The 15,261-nt window shown below is 42.3% G+C and overlaps 1 protein-coding gene across 1 annotated transcript in view; it reads right to left on the reverse strand.

Moving 5' to 3' along the window:
* The window catches only part of col27a1a (collagen, type XXVII, alpha 1a), a 70,587-nt gene extending 57,416 nt beyond the window's left edge, over positions 1 to 13,171 (reverse strand). The window contains exons 1-3 of the mRNA XM_058616814.1: positions 12,590 to 13,171; positions 8,700 to 8,770; positions 2,146 to 3,644 (exon numbers count right to left, since the gene is read on the reverse strand). Coding sequence (XP_058472797.1) covers positions 2,146 to 3,644; positions 8,700 to 8,770; positions 12,590 to 12,642 — 1,623 coding nt within the window. The 5' untranslated portion in view covers positions 12,643 to 13,171. The remainder of the gene's footprint in view (positions 1 to 2,145; positions 3,645 to 8,699; positions 8,771 to 12,589) is intronic.
* Between the last annotated feature and the right edge of the window lie 2,090 nt (positions 13,172 to 15,261).

The following is a 15,261-nucleotide window of genomic DNA, read 5'->3' on the forward strand; positions in this document are numbered from 1 at the left end:
TGTTGATTCTACATTCTGTTTAAAATCTATCAAAAGGTGGCAAACTCAGGACCCTTTTTCCTCCCCTACTATTCGAGTATGGATGTCTAGGTACACAAGAAACTTTGACATCACAAACAGTGCAGTTTTAATTAAGAATACCTCAAAATTCCAACTTTAACTTTCAGCCATCACATGGAAAATCTAAATATATGAACACAACCATGTGTGCAAATGAACAGATCACTAAGAAGGTCTACGAGGGAGCCAAAGGTGCTTAAAATGAGAACTGTGCTCCATGTGTTCCTGCACTGGATGTTTCTACTGGCAGCATTTGCAAACCTGTCCCTGTTACATTCAGTAAATGATTGCTTAATGATTTGCTTTATGCAGTGAGTGATAAATGACAAGTTTTGCTGCAGAAACGTCAGTGAATGTGACACGTTGCACAAGCTTCTTCTTTTCATATCTGTGATGCGTGTGTGTCTGTTTATAAGAAAGAGAGTGAGTGCAAGGCCGTGCAGCGAGACGGATAATGTCCTATTCTTGGACTGCAAGTCCTTTAATAGAAAGCAGGGAACATGTAATCAGATTTGTCATACCAATGGGACAAAAGAAAGCCATATGTTTTTCAAACTGCATCAAACAGCACCTGTACATGTGTTAGTTCTTCGATTCAAACGACCTTAGTCATTCCATACATCCTACATCTAAATTATAGGCTAGCACATGATATTGAGACTTTAAATCATGCTTTGGTTCTGTATCTGGTGAGGACATCAGTTCAGCCAAATTAGCCAGCACTACACACACATCACAGTCAGCAGTCCAGAGTGGCAAAGTAGAACCCACTATAAAGAAAAAGACTCATGTATCAAACAGCGCCTGTTCACATTTTACGCAACAACAACTTAATTACAAGGGTGCATTCAAACACATACAGTATAACATGCAAAATATGCCGTAGAGGCCACAGATGTAGGTGAAAATGGTGAAAGCAATTATTTATAGATGTCTTATGTCAACACTCCCAAGTTCATTTGAAATACCATCTTGTTGTTCTGTGACCAAATGTGTGCACACATGTGAGTGTGCATTTTTAAGTCCTCATCACATGGCTCTCAGAGAGCTACTAAAAGAATCACACACTGCTCGATTGGATGAAACTTATTCTCCACCAAGTACAAGGTGAGTCGTCAAAAATCTCAAAGCGGATCTGAGGTCATAGCAGTTTAGAGATGGATGTCATAGTGACTTGACTAATCACCTATGATCTGGGAAACACATACTGCTGAGATGCCTGCAGATGCTGAGTGTCAACTCAAAGCCATGGGAAAGCCAACTATGGACCTCAGTGTTCCCACTTCCCCACTTAATATACTTTAGGCCAGCGCTTGCACTAGGAAGCTGAATTATGGTGTTTACTGACTGCTTTGACCCTTGACTTAGCTTTAAAAGAGGCCAATGTGACCTCCACTAGACTTCTGTGAAAGAGGAATCTGGTGCCGAGACGGCAAGGCGTCAGACCTGACACGTCACACCCAGCCTGGAGGGTTATGGCAGAGGTGGAGCAAAGTAGAAAGGAGGATTTCAAACCTGTGTGGCAAAATGTATTTACCTAAATACATCTCCACGGTCTCTTACTTCCAGCCCGCAAGCACTAGATCCAAACGTGGCAACCGCCTGGTTTGTCTAAAAGATGTAGATCACTCACCTTCACCTATTTTCTAATGTATACCATCAAACACACCACCCAGAATTGCTATCATAAACAGCTGCCACATCATCCCATCACCTTGTCTCTTTTGCAGAAGTATCCCTGCAAACTCAAAATGCTTTGTGGCTCTATTCCAGTATTCTCTGTCTAACATTCAGCATCTACAAAATATTACCCAGAAAACTGATATAATGTATGTGGTATATGAGTTTAGCTGTTTCCCACTAGCAGCTCCTGAAATTATTTAATTCTGCTTTATATTGTTATATTGTTAAATGTTGGTCTGTTGTATATTGATGCTTCATTGACCCCAACTAATGCAATACTGGTTCTTCATCTACACTGTATATATCACGGTATAATTTTCTTCAACATCAATATCGAAAGGTGTACGGTTAAACACGTTCAACACTCTCACATAACCAACCCAACATACGAGAGTTTCTTACCGGTGGGCCTTTTTCTCCTTTCTGTCCTACAGGTCCAGCTAGCAGGGAGAACTGAGTGGGTGGCACCTCCCAGCTCTGGAAGCCATCAGTAGCAGGAGGTGTTACAGTGTTGAATGAAGGTCTGGTAGGTGGTGGGGTGACTGGAGCCTTGGTTGTTTTGACCTGCTTTGTTGGCTTGGTGACCTGTTTGGACGTTGGTTTGGAGGTTTTGGTGATGGGACTTTTGGAGATTGTTGATTTTGAGGGGTTGACTTTGGATAATGTTGGTTTAGATGGGACGACTTTGACAGAATTTGCTTTGGGTTTGAATGGAGTGGCTTTAGGATTGAGAAATGTCTTTTTGGTTGTGGTGGGCTGTGGTTTCTTTGGAACTGCATCTTGGTTTGACACAGCAGAGTTAGGTTTTGTCTTGGAGGGTTTGGTGCTGGTGGTGGCTGGAATAGTCGGTTTTTTCTTGTCTGTTCTTGCAGTTGTCTTTTTGGGGCTATTATGAGGAGTCGGCTTTGGGGCAGTAGGTTTGGAGGGTTTCTGTTTTGAAGTTTTAAAAGTGGTGGGTCTTGGGGTTGGTGGTTTTGTGGGGGGTATTCTTGTCCTGAGTGGTGCTGTGACAGTTTCGGTACTGGAGTTCAGAAGTGGGTAGGCTAAACCAAGCTGGACTGTGACTGGTATCTCAGTTACCAGCAGGGGTGTAGAAATTATCCCGGGAGTGGGCTTTATTTTTTGGGGGGAGGCCACAACTCTGACGGCTGAGGCAGCAGCGGCAACACTCTTAGCAAGGCTCAGCCTTGTGGGTTTCCTGACCTTTTCAGTGCTACTACGTTTAGGAGTAGCAGCTGTAGCTGTGACGTTTGCTTCTCGTGGTAGGATTGGCAGCAGGGGAGAAAGGTTAGGCCTATATGTGTCAGCTTCCCTGCACTGTTTCTTAATGTACTTGCAGTAGTTGTGAGCTGCCTGTGCAGAAGGGACCAGATCAAATTGGCAGATGGCTCCTTCAAAGTGTGCTGAGGCTTGTTGCTGACTTGTTCGCCCCAGCAGCAAGGAGCTCTGAAGCTCTGGAGCCAGTCCCTCATCACTATCCCACCCAAAGTCTGCATGAACACTCTGCTCTCCGCAGGAGGCATATAGAGTCACTCTCCGTCCATTTATTCCAACTGCAAGCTGGTGCCACTGGCCATCGTGTGGCTCATAAGGCAGTGCCACTGAGGTGTTTGGTCCCGTGTGAAGGACCAGATTTCCTGGAACAAGCTGCAGACCAAGAAGAAGCTTCCTGCGGTCGGACAGCAGACTGAAGAGGAAAGCACTGTTGATTCGATGTGAGCGCACACTCAGGACCAGTGCCAGGTTGGGCCAGACCGCTGCTGGGAAGAGTGAGCGTAGTGGAGCATCAATGTGCGCACGCTGGTTGATGATGATCCCTGATCTGAATGGAATGACCCCTGCTGGCACAGAGCGAGACGGCTTCTCTCCCTTAAGCCCCAACTTTTGGAGGATGTCCACATCTAGATGGAGGAGAGAGCAGTGTTAGACGGGAGCAATGATGAAGGTCACACATCAGTACAGTAGACAAAAAGAAGATTAATGTATATTATTAGTGTGTGCTCTCCCTAAAACCTGCAAAAATTAATTTGTATGTGGACCTAACATCATCCTTCTGACCATCACTTTTTTCCTGATCCCTGATCATTCCTTTAATATACTATCCAGGTCAATATATGGCATGCTTTTCTCACGGGTACTGTAAGATGACAGTATTTCCTGCCAGATGGTTTTGGACATACATTATCCAGGAATTCCTTTTTCATAAATCTCTACGTGCATAATTGAGAAAGGGAAGTTTTCATCAAAGACAATGGCAGAGCAACCTTGTTATGTTTTTCCAGTGGACGTGCCTAGAAACAGTATATATATGAATGATGGCAGTCATGTTGAGGCAAGTTATTAAACATCTTATTAGATATAGATATATACAGATATTGAGACCTGTTTAAAAATGTGCTCTTCCTGAAAAAGGAAAAGATGTTTTTTATCCATCTTTCCCAAAAGTGGCTGGATCAAAAAAATGTCCTGTTAACGAATGACGACAACATATGCATAGCAACCACATGGCCTTGCATCATGTCAGCAACACAGAAAAGCATTTTGCAAAGAAATTGAGCTTTTTACACTGCAGAGTCAAGAGAGGGAAAAAGAAGTTATTTAAAACTGAAGCTGAAAAATAAACTGCACACATTTTGAGGACACCAAACTGCTTATGTATGCTGTTTATTGCAACCTTAGGCCATAATAAATGACTATGCATAGTTCCAGACAGACATAAAACTAGGCTCACAGCCAGGGATGGTGGAATGGTCTTAGCTGGTTGGTTCAAACTATCGCTGTGGGTAGATGCTGCAGAGGTGTGGTGACTTTTGTTTCAAATGTCAGTGGTTTGGACACTGGTGCCTCTCTCCAGCATGACACGTTGTGGCATAAGGCTAAAACAGCTTTAAACATGCACACAACAAACAGCCCCACATATGTTTATTGCTATGCCTGAAATTCTTTATGGACCAACATGTAAGACTCATGTGGCCACAATTTAACATTTTACCAGGGTTTAGTTTTAAAAGGTTTTATAATCTTTACCTACTTTTTTGCCTTTCTGTCTTTGTTCAGTTACATGCCATGCTACGGTTAAGCTTGGAAAGGCTGTTTCTTGCTTTTTATACTGATTATCAACGTGATAATCCACTAAAATGCAACAGAGAGAAAATAATCAGGAAATTCAAAGAATGTGCCAAGATTTTGTTTGTAATTGTGAGGGGGCTCAGTCAAGGTACCGAGAACACACAATCAGGTTAAAAGAACCTAATCCTAACTTAGCAATCATCTGGCCAACACAGTCCGTGTGAGGCAGAGAGAAATTTTTACTGAGTTTGTGAATTTTGAACCAGGAGGTGCAGCAGAGTTTACGCTCTAAATGCACATTTTCTGTCAAAATTCCACACCAATAGGAAAATGTACATGCTTGTCAACATATGTTAAAGTATACATGATGGAAAACTTGGCTGCAAAGGCCTCTTTGTTTTATGGCTGTAGCAGATAAATGAATTGAAGGACATGGGCTTCATCAGACAGCCTTCTCTCTTTTGTCTTCCCTCTGTCCTTCTCATCAAGAAATTGTGTTGAAAGTGTTGGACAATCACTGCCAGTCAGCACAGCATGTCCTCATCTCAACACTGACTACAGTTTCTAAACTTTCAGCCAGCTTTGACTCTCTGCGGAGCATTTCAGTCTCAGTTGTCCCAGTGTTTCTGGATATGACCTGTGATCTCAGACTTCAGCCCCTCACCATCTTCCCTTTGTCTTGGCTCAATCTGACCTGTGGTGACTGGCCTTGTTTAATGGGAACATGTGTGTAGAAGCCCTGCTCATGGAAAGACAGAATACTGGACATGCAATGATGATGAGAAGACAAAAGTATGAGGGGGGAAAGGACAGATGGAAAGTCCTGACAGTTGCTCAAGAGCTAGAGAGAGACAGGACTTCAATAAGATGCTTGTCTTTCTATAACACAAGGCTTACTTCATTAGACCCACTGTCAGGGCGTCCCACTTTGGAAATATATGACTGCACGGAAAGCTTTTCTTTTTTCACAAGTACTGAGCAGGAACCTGATCTCTGGCATAGCAATGGGACTAATGATTGGACCTGAGGGAGGAAATATCTCAGAACGTTCACATGTATATTTTGGAACACAAAATCATAACTGGAATTATTGACCGTGAGTATTGCATAAGATAAAAAAGTTTGATCAAACATTGAATTTGATTTCAACATTGTGCGCCTGCAACAATCTATAAATCATTCATTTTTGGCATGGTGAAAAATGACCTAAATGTAGCCATGCCATAGTGCCATTATAGTTTTTCATGCTCCGTGGACTGTAACACTTTCCCTCAAAAAAATATGCTGACGAAACAAGACCTACATGAGGTTTGGTGGATACCCATCCACCCTGCACACCCTCTCTGTGTGGTCTCCTCTGCAGTGAGGGACAACAGGATTTGGCAGTGAAGCAGCGGGTGTTACATGTACAAGTGAACTCTTCTGAACATAGACTGCCGTCTCCACACGTCTTTATTTGAATATCACTTGCACTATCACTGAGTGTACATTAACCATATTTGGTTTTAGATTTAAAACACGATGTGTGGAGGTGAACACACACTCGGGCTAGTGTTTAACACATGGCTGAAGTCCATTGCCCCACACTGCCCCACACTGTGCCAAATTACTGAAGTAGGACAGAAAGAGTATCCAAGGCTCTTCACTCTGAAATGTTATCCCCAGCAGACGATGAAGTCATCGATACATTCAAACACTCCAATGATCCCTCTCGAACTAGCCAACACTATTCTAGTCTGCACTCAGCCTTTTATGATATTACTTGACCAAGAAAAACCATCCTTAAAACAACACTCGCAAAGTGGACATACTTGGTGCTCGCACACGATTTAAATCAAAGACTTGTTTTTGGCATTCTTATGTATTTGGAAAGAGATAAACACATAGAATGTGGGGTGAGAGATGCAGAATGGTATGTTGTATGTAGTTAAATTAGTTTCCTGCTGATAAATTCCTAGGAAAAAATAAGTTCTGAAACTGTGTTATCATACCCCATGTGAAAGTAATGAAAACTTTATTAGAATGTTTATCCTGCTGCGAAAATGTCCTACTAAATGGATTCAAATGAATGGGCTGTGTATAGAAAATGTATATTGACTGAAGCAGGTCATCAAATATGCCATTTACATTTTACCTCTAAATTGATGCCAGGGAAAACAGCTACACCAAAACTGACTGTTTTTCAAAATAAAATAATCTCACAATACATATGAGAAAAGAGAGTGTCATACAAACTGTGTACCAATGACCCTGAGAGTGATGCTTTGTAGTACACTGCTCCTACTGCAGGGTTGTCAGACAGAGCTAAATGCATCTTGGCACTGCTCTTGCCTGCTTCCTGTCTGATCCCAAAGGGTAGTGATGGTAGCGTGAGGAGCAAGGCTACTGTTTCAGAACCAAAATACTCTTGATCGATGTCTGCTAAAGTGTCACTAAGAGGCAGAGTGATGAATAAGAAGCACAAATGATGAACATCTTCAGTGCTTGCTTTGCTGACATCCCTACTCAATCCCTACTGACATTGATACCAGATTTGAGTGACACCAAGTAGCTCAATCGGAGCCTGAAAACAGCTCAGCTGTTATAACAGTAGCCCCTTTCATTTCCAACTAGCACAGGGAGTTTTGTCAAAGTGATATATTTTTCCAAGGTCTGTCATGGGGAAGGAGGTGGTAAATGTAATAAACTGTCACATAAAATAACAGATGTGGGCTTTTACTGTACATTGCTTATAAGTGCGGCCATATAACAATAACAATTTGAATTGTTAAAATGGTTTTAACCTTGTAGTAATTAACTGAGATGATAATGGGTTCTGCCTGCAGTCAGTTTTCAGTCACTGCACGTTGGGCCTATTGAACTCTGTGCCCCTGTCGGACTCAATCATAGTAACTAAAGGAGAGAAGGGGCCAAGTCACTGGACTGTAACTGTACTTTTCATCAATGGTCACAGACGCTGGCGAGCTGCCTGGCAACACTGTACCAGTACAGGGGAGACAAAAACGATCAAAATATGTGCTTCATTACTCGGCCAACACTGCTCCTTATAACAGAATGGAAGCAGTTGTCACCAACACGTTGGCATATAATGAGGTGGCACTTCCTTGTTTTTTAGGACAGCGCTATACTTTCACATGGAGCAACATTATCACTCAAGATGAGTTGGCCAAACTATGAATTTAAATGGTAAAGTTTGTAAGTATTGTAAGAAGTCATATTCTCTCCATTTGAAGCTAAACAGGAAGTATACAGCTGTTATCCGGTGTGAAATATTAAGGAGGCCTTAGAGACACAAACGTCACATGGTACAGATAAATATGTTTGTTTATATGTATAATTAGGAGCCACATGGTGGAGCATGTGGCTACCACTGTTGCCATGCAGCAAGAAGGAAATGGAAAGGGAGAAGTGATTCCTCAGTTTGTTGCAATGTGCAGTCTCACCATTAGATGTCACTAATTCTTATATACTGGACTTTTAAAAGATCACTATGACAGAAACAGACATGGATTGTTAGAAATACAAAAACATTGATAGTTGTCAGAACAGAGACTATTCCATCCGCGTCTACACAGTAAAGCCCACAAGTCTATTCAGGGTTGTTTTTCTTTAAAACAGCTAACCATGTATGATCACTCCCTTGCTCATTCAACTTACTCAACACCTGTTGTCATGACAACCGTCGGCCCAATTCTCATAGCAAAGTGTTTACGTAATTGGACTATGACCAAGCAGGCAAAAAATAACTCTAGAGTCCCCCAGTGCTCCCATATTTTTTTATTTTATTTTTACATTTTTTCCCACTGATGACCATTTCAGAACAGAAGAGAGAGGTGAGAAAGTGAAGTGACTATGTGAACAAAAGATGAGGGGAAGCCATGCCTTACCTTCAGAGTGTACTTGTGTAAGTCCCAGGTAACAAGTACAATATAATACGGTACAGAGCAATAGGGCTCTCCTGGGGGAAGAGAGGACAGGCCATTAGAAACAGGCAGCACAGACACAGGACTAAATCATGCAATTGCTGATGTTCAACCAAGTCATTTTGCACATTTTCTAACAGGATATGGTTATTGCAACTTGTATAAGTTGGTGTTTATTGTTTCTTTATAGTAAATTGCAGATAGAATGCCCTGTTATAAAGTGGAAGCAGTCATCTGAAGTACTTGAATTTGACTGGAGGAACAGACAAAGCAGCTATGATTATGAAATCCATGGCATGTGTCTTACACGTAAACACAGACTGCGATTGCAAAATTGATGTTTTCAGTATGACTGGCGGACATGGAAATGATCTGGAAATCACAGTTTCTGCATCCTGACCCAAAACACAGATTTAAGAAAACCATATGCTTTGCAACTGATATGTGAATCAAAATTGGGAAGTGGATTCTGCAAAAGCACTTACAACTCAGAGCAGCTCTCTCCAAAACACAGACACATGCACACACACACACAGAAAGAGAGAGAGCTTCAATTTGTGGCTTGTAAGACATAATACTACAGTAGACCTATCCATCAACCGTCCACTCCAAAAACCAACACACACACACACACACACACACACACACACACACACACACACACACGCACTAAACAAAAATAAAACGGTCTCTCTCAACTCTCACCACATCCAGGTGTGCAGTAAAACTAAAAGGAGACTGATTGGCAAGTGGATGGAGAGCTCAGTGGGGGACCAGGATCTGGTGACAGGCAGGGGAGCCACTGTTTACCACTGGAGACAATCCACACACACACACACATGGTCACACACATACAAGTCGGGGGGAGGAAATGTGTATAGCAGCTGTGGCTGGACAACCACAGGGAAGGAGGCAGACACGGGCAAGGGCCAAAGGCATGAACTACAGAAATGTGGGAAAGACTAACTATTGAATAAACAAACCAATATTTACCTGCTCTATTCTAAGCAAAATATGAACACACACGCAGGAAACAGTTGTTGTTTTTCCTCTATATAAAATATCACTCCAGACACACTGCAATTGTGATTTTTCTGACGTAATATACGGTGATTGTATGGTGATCTAGATTATAACAAAATACGAAAAAAGATGTAAAGTGCGTATTGCATTCTTAAAATTGACTATAGAAATATAAATTGAGTATAGAATCAGAATTGCGCTGTTTCAAATTAATTTGAAAACGACTAGTGCGTGATCATATGTAAGTGGATGTTTGTACGCTTATACTGTCTTTGTGTCTGTGGTGTCTATGTCTCCTGCTCTCCTGGCTCCGCTTAAAAAAAATAAAAAAAATACAGCTATAGCACAAGATCAACCCCACACACAGCTGGCTGTGGTTACTCAGGATGAGTGTGTCTGAGTCTGGGCATGGGTGTGTGAGAGTTCGAATCTCCCAGACGTTCCCGGCTGCAGTGCACTGCTTATCAGCTGAAGAGAGATCCTCTTTTTAAAAATGAGTCATGAAAGCAGAGTTGCTGTTTTTTTTTGTTTTTTTTGGTACTGCAGCAAACACTCATTCTGTCCCCAAGGTTGTTTACATCTGTCAAAATGTATCATTGAAGTGGCAGGGCATGATCATCTTTCTTTGGATGAGTTGAAGCAGTGTTGAATTGTGCAGAGTGGACATTTAAATGAGTAACTAAATGAGTAACTGACTCTGTCTGGTTTTTATTTCGTACTGAAGTGTTAAAGTATGACAAGAAACCCAGGGGGAATTCTGAATGAGTGGACAAAATACAGACTTGGTGGACATTACAACTCCCTTAGTGACAATCTAACCTATTCACTGTGCTGTGGGTTACCAAACTCACATTTCAAAGGCAGGATGTACTGCTGATATCAATCTATCTTTCTCTACTCATTAGCGGATATGTCTGCTACCAAAAAAGTGGAAGGACACTGTGTGACAAAAAATGGAGAGAGAGACAGAGACAGTCAAAGTGGATGTTTGTTAGTGTCTTCACAATGTCTGAGTAGCAAGGAAGTTCCACCACATGCCTCATTATATCATCCTTAGATTATAAACTGCATGTTCCCTCCAGACGAGTGAACTGTTGTGCATCAATAAAAAAAAGTGTTTTTTCTTCCATCACATCTTTATGTCTTTTCCCAAAATGTGACCTCATTATCCAAACTTTGATTCTAACCTTTCAACCCCAAAAACCATCACCGCCCCCTCTCCACATTCAAACAGCAGTCTGTCTGCAGGCAAGCAAAAAAAAAACAGAAACAGCCACTGAGAAGCCAGTAGATATTCTTTTTGCAAGCTTGGACTACTACTCACTGATTCCCTGAAAGGATTTCCCAAAGGTGATCCTGTCCTGCCCCCTGACTGAGTGCACACACACACACATGCACACACACACACACTCATACACATACCCACATACCCACACAGTGGAAAATTCCAAAGGGTGAACTGTTTCACTGCAATCAACTAATCTCTCACCTAAAACCGTTTACTTCATGACCAGTTTCTGCTTTCACAAATACCAGCCTTCTTCTAACTATTGATCTGTCCGAGAGGAGATTTAACTGAACTGTACTGCTCCAAAAAAAAAGTATACACTATCAAAATGACTGAGTGAGAAAGTGTCTGGTTGGCTGTGGATAACATTTGAGGTCCAAGTACATCAGTGAGTACCTGTATGTTAAAAAAAGAGAGAGAAAGAAGCAGGAGTCTGACATAAAGGGCGACACCATGTGGACATGTGGTGAATGATGCTCAGCTGACATTATAACAAGACTTATCACAGTCGATCCATGACTCCATTGGTGCGGAAATAGATTAAGTCATTGATTATCTTTCTTAACGCATGGTTTCTGTACATATGTGTGTTTATCTGGCTCTATTTAAAAAAAAAAAAAAGTTTCAATGGAAAAAGTTTGGTCATTTAACTTTTTTTTGTCATTTGTCATTACTGCATCACGCACTGTCTGTACCATTACCAATAACAATAAAACTAAAAGTAAAATATTAATGTAATATAAAAATAATGCGTGCATGACTGGGCGGAACCAGCGAATGAATTAATGAATGCATCACTTTCATACACTTGTGCAGCAGCTGGCTGGCTGCATGCTGGAGCCAACTCAAAACCAAGGTCCATTTATTATAATGGCCCGATGAGATTTTGACAGTCTGTGAGAATCTGTGCCGTAAACGCGTTCAACATCTGGACTTTACGTCCCATCACAGGGCAGATGCGTTTTCATACATGCGTTGGTAAGTGGGTGATAAGAGTTTTCCTCTAAAGAAGTGAAGTCATCACGTTATCACCTCTTGTCTGAAGTTGGTCGTCTCATTTGAACTAACTCGGAAAACATGGAAACAAAGCTCTGGGTGGATGCAGACAAACCTCTAATAAAACTGTACAGGTGCGAGTAATTGCATGTTCTGCATCATATGGGTCAGTTTTGTAAACACCACTTACGCGTCTGCATCCTTTACGACTTCCAAACACTTTAATGAACTAAAATTATGCGCGATAGGAAGGAGGATGCAGTGTTTAATATAGACACAGTGGCCCAAAAAAAAGTTTGCAATATGGCTTTTTTTTCCCTGCAGTTTAATAAAAAACAAAATTTGTGTTTGGCTTAGAAAAAAAAGTCTACTCGACAAAACATGACACGTGCTGATAAATGATGTAAATAAAGTGTATGCAGAGCCTCGGTGGACATCAGTGCTGGAGCACAGCCAGCCACAGGTACAACAGTGAACACACACGCAGCTCCAACATCCTCTCCTCAGCAAGCGCGCACACAAAACAATCACAACAACTGTCACTTACTTTGTGTCTAGATGAGAGGTTCTGCAATCTCTCCTTCGGGTGCCTAAATTCATTTGTATTCATTTGTCCTGGCAGTCAAAAACCTGATCCGTTAATCACAGCGTGACTCCTTTGCAAAGAGGGGCAGAAGACACCGGCGGCCGCTTTACGCATTTGACAAGCTCGTGATGAACTTCCAGAGGGAAAAAGTCATGTTGCGTTGCCTGTCAAGCCCGACATAAATTCCTCCTGGCAGGCTGGTTTGACAGAGAGTTTTCCGGTGCGATTGTCTGCCGATATTCCCTTGTGTTTCATTCATTTATGCCGATCCAGATCGAGGGCCGCGCAGCCAGCCGGAGAGAAAGCGGAGTTTCAGGAGGGGGTGACGGAGTCAGGAGCGCTGGACTCATCCCTTTCCTTTTTAAATACTCTTTCTGTGGGTAAAGCGATGGTACACGCACCGCACGGTCAGGTGTCGTGTTACAAAACCCAGCGGTTGTGTCGAGCAACTACACGCCTACTCCAAGGGGGTGGCCTCATGGATCCGACCCAAAAGCCCCACGCTCTGCTCCACCAGATGAATGAACCCACGGTGACACGGACAGAAACAAGCAAACGGAGACACCTACAGCTACTCCAGGGACGCTCCTCCGTTTGTCTGTGTCCATCCTCAGAGTGTGTGTGTGGAGTCAGAGACATGAGGTGAGAGAGCTTATCAGCTCCATGACTGCTGTGTCTCACCCTCACTTGGAGATAAAGGTCTGGAAATGTGAAGGAGCTTTTAAAAAATGTCCTGAGTAAACAAAACTACTTAAGGAGTAACACATACAGACTAATCACTCTTTTTCTGACCCAACCCATGAAGTAAGATAGATCCAAAATCATCAACGTTACTGCAGTGCAATCGCTTGTATCTACAGTCCCTATTTAAAGCATGATTTGGATCATCAACAACGTTGTTAGCCAGTCTTAATATGACGTTGTGACTGGCTGATGTTGTGATTCTTCTAAAGAGATCGGCCTTCAGCCTCTTTGACCAGTTATAGTATGAGAGAACAGTTTTGCTTGCTGGGTTATAGAAGTGTGAATTAAGACAATGGAAACTGACCAGAACCTGAATCAGTTCCTCTTACCTTAAGAGGGGTCGTGGCCTGGATCATCAGCGTGAGTCCTCTCAAAGACCTGCAGAGACACAATAGCCAGTAATTATCACCTGACATCTGGTCAAGTTGTTTCATGAACATGCACTTTAAGAACGGCGTCGAGAGACAGCTTGTGTTGCTTTCGAAATACTTGGAAGAGGAGGTGGTTTACATAAGGACAGTAGAAAGTGTTTCCAGTGGAAATGGTTCACAGCATGCGTCATCTGTGGACCGTCCGCAGTGATGGAAACAGAGCGACATTTTGCCGTTGAGGTTTTAACTTTTTTTTTAGATAATAGTCTCAAAACGTGATCTTAAATTCTCTGCGTGGTTAGTCTACATTAGTTCTAAGTGAGAAATTATATTCTAAATTTGATGAACTCATCCCTGAACTTTGTCAATTGTCAAATGAATAAACAGCGATGTGTAGATAATGTAACATCACTCACTACTTAACTGGCAACTCCTGATTTTATTATGACTCTGCATGTTATTTAAAATGTACAAAAATAAAAACAAAAAGAAATCTCTTGTGATGCATTTCTAGGCCCTGACCCAGGGTGTGGAATTGGCTGAGCTGAAGCAACGGCCTCAGGCATTTCTCAGAAGCACACTGCAATCATCACTCGATTATTTTCTAAATAAGACATAATAATATTTTGTTACCTTGTTTTTACTGTGATTAAATCAATTTGAAGTGAATAAGTGGACAACTTCTTAAGTAGGAGGATTTTATCAACTAAACGCCACCTTAAACTCGATAAATCTAAATGACTGCAGCCAAGCACGCCAACAGACTGGTGTTACAGCAAACTGCTTGTTCAGATGAATGCTGGAGTGCTATAGTGACTTGCTCTGAGGCCTTAAAGGCTGAAAGGTCACTTTAAATGACACTCTTATTAGGACGTGTGTCCGCTTTGGTGATCTCTCTGTGTTTCGCCCTCAGGCCGTTGGTCAGCCAGTTCCACAGGCGGGTGCTAATGGACACAAATCATTAACATCCTCTTTACAGTCGCCTTCACACACTCTGTCCCTTGTGTTTCAGGGAAGGGTGCCACCCGTCCCTCCCATGTCCTTCCAATGAGCCACAGCAACTCTGCCCCCATCTCCCAAATTACAAACTCTGCGTTTGCTAGTGCGCTCACTGCCACCCCTTAAAGCTGCTTAATTATGGTCATTGGCACCATGTCTGAAAGCTCCCTTTATCCCCCCCACGCTCCAGAAATAGGCCCTGCTGAAGCACACAGGCAGCCCAGATCAAACACTCCCCATAGGGAAGGGGTCATTACTGGTACTCAGGGCGGACACAGCCCAATGGGTGCTGGGCCACGCCTTGAGCCCAAATTGCAGGCCTGGGCCCAGTGAGGACACAAGACTATTCTTTGATGAATGGAAAGAGTAATACAGCAACACAGGCTGTTTGCATATCAGTGTTTACAGTTTACTGTACATAAACAACCACTACAATGTTTTACAGACATTAACAAAATTGAGCGCAAGGCTGGATTGTGTATTAACACATTCCTTATAGATTATATTTATCTGAATACT

Source organism: Solea solea, chromosome 19 (assembly GCF_958295425.1).
Source record: "Solea solea chromosome 19, fSolSol10.1, whole genome shotgun sequence".
NCBI classification, from domain to species: Eukaryota; Metazoa; Chordata; class Actinopteri; order Pleuronectiformes; family Soleidae; genus Solea; species Solea solea.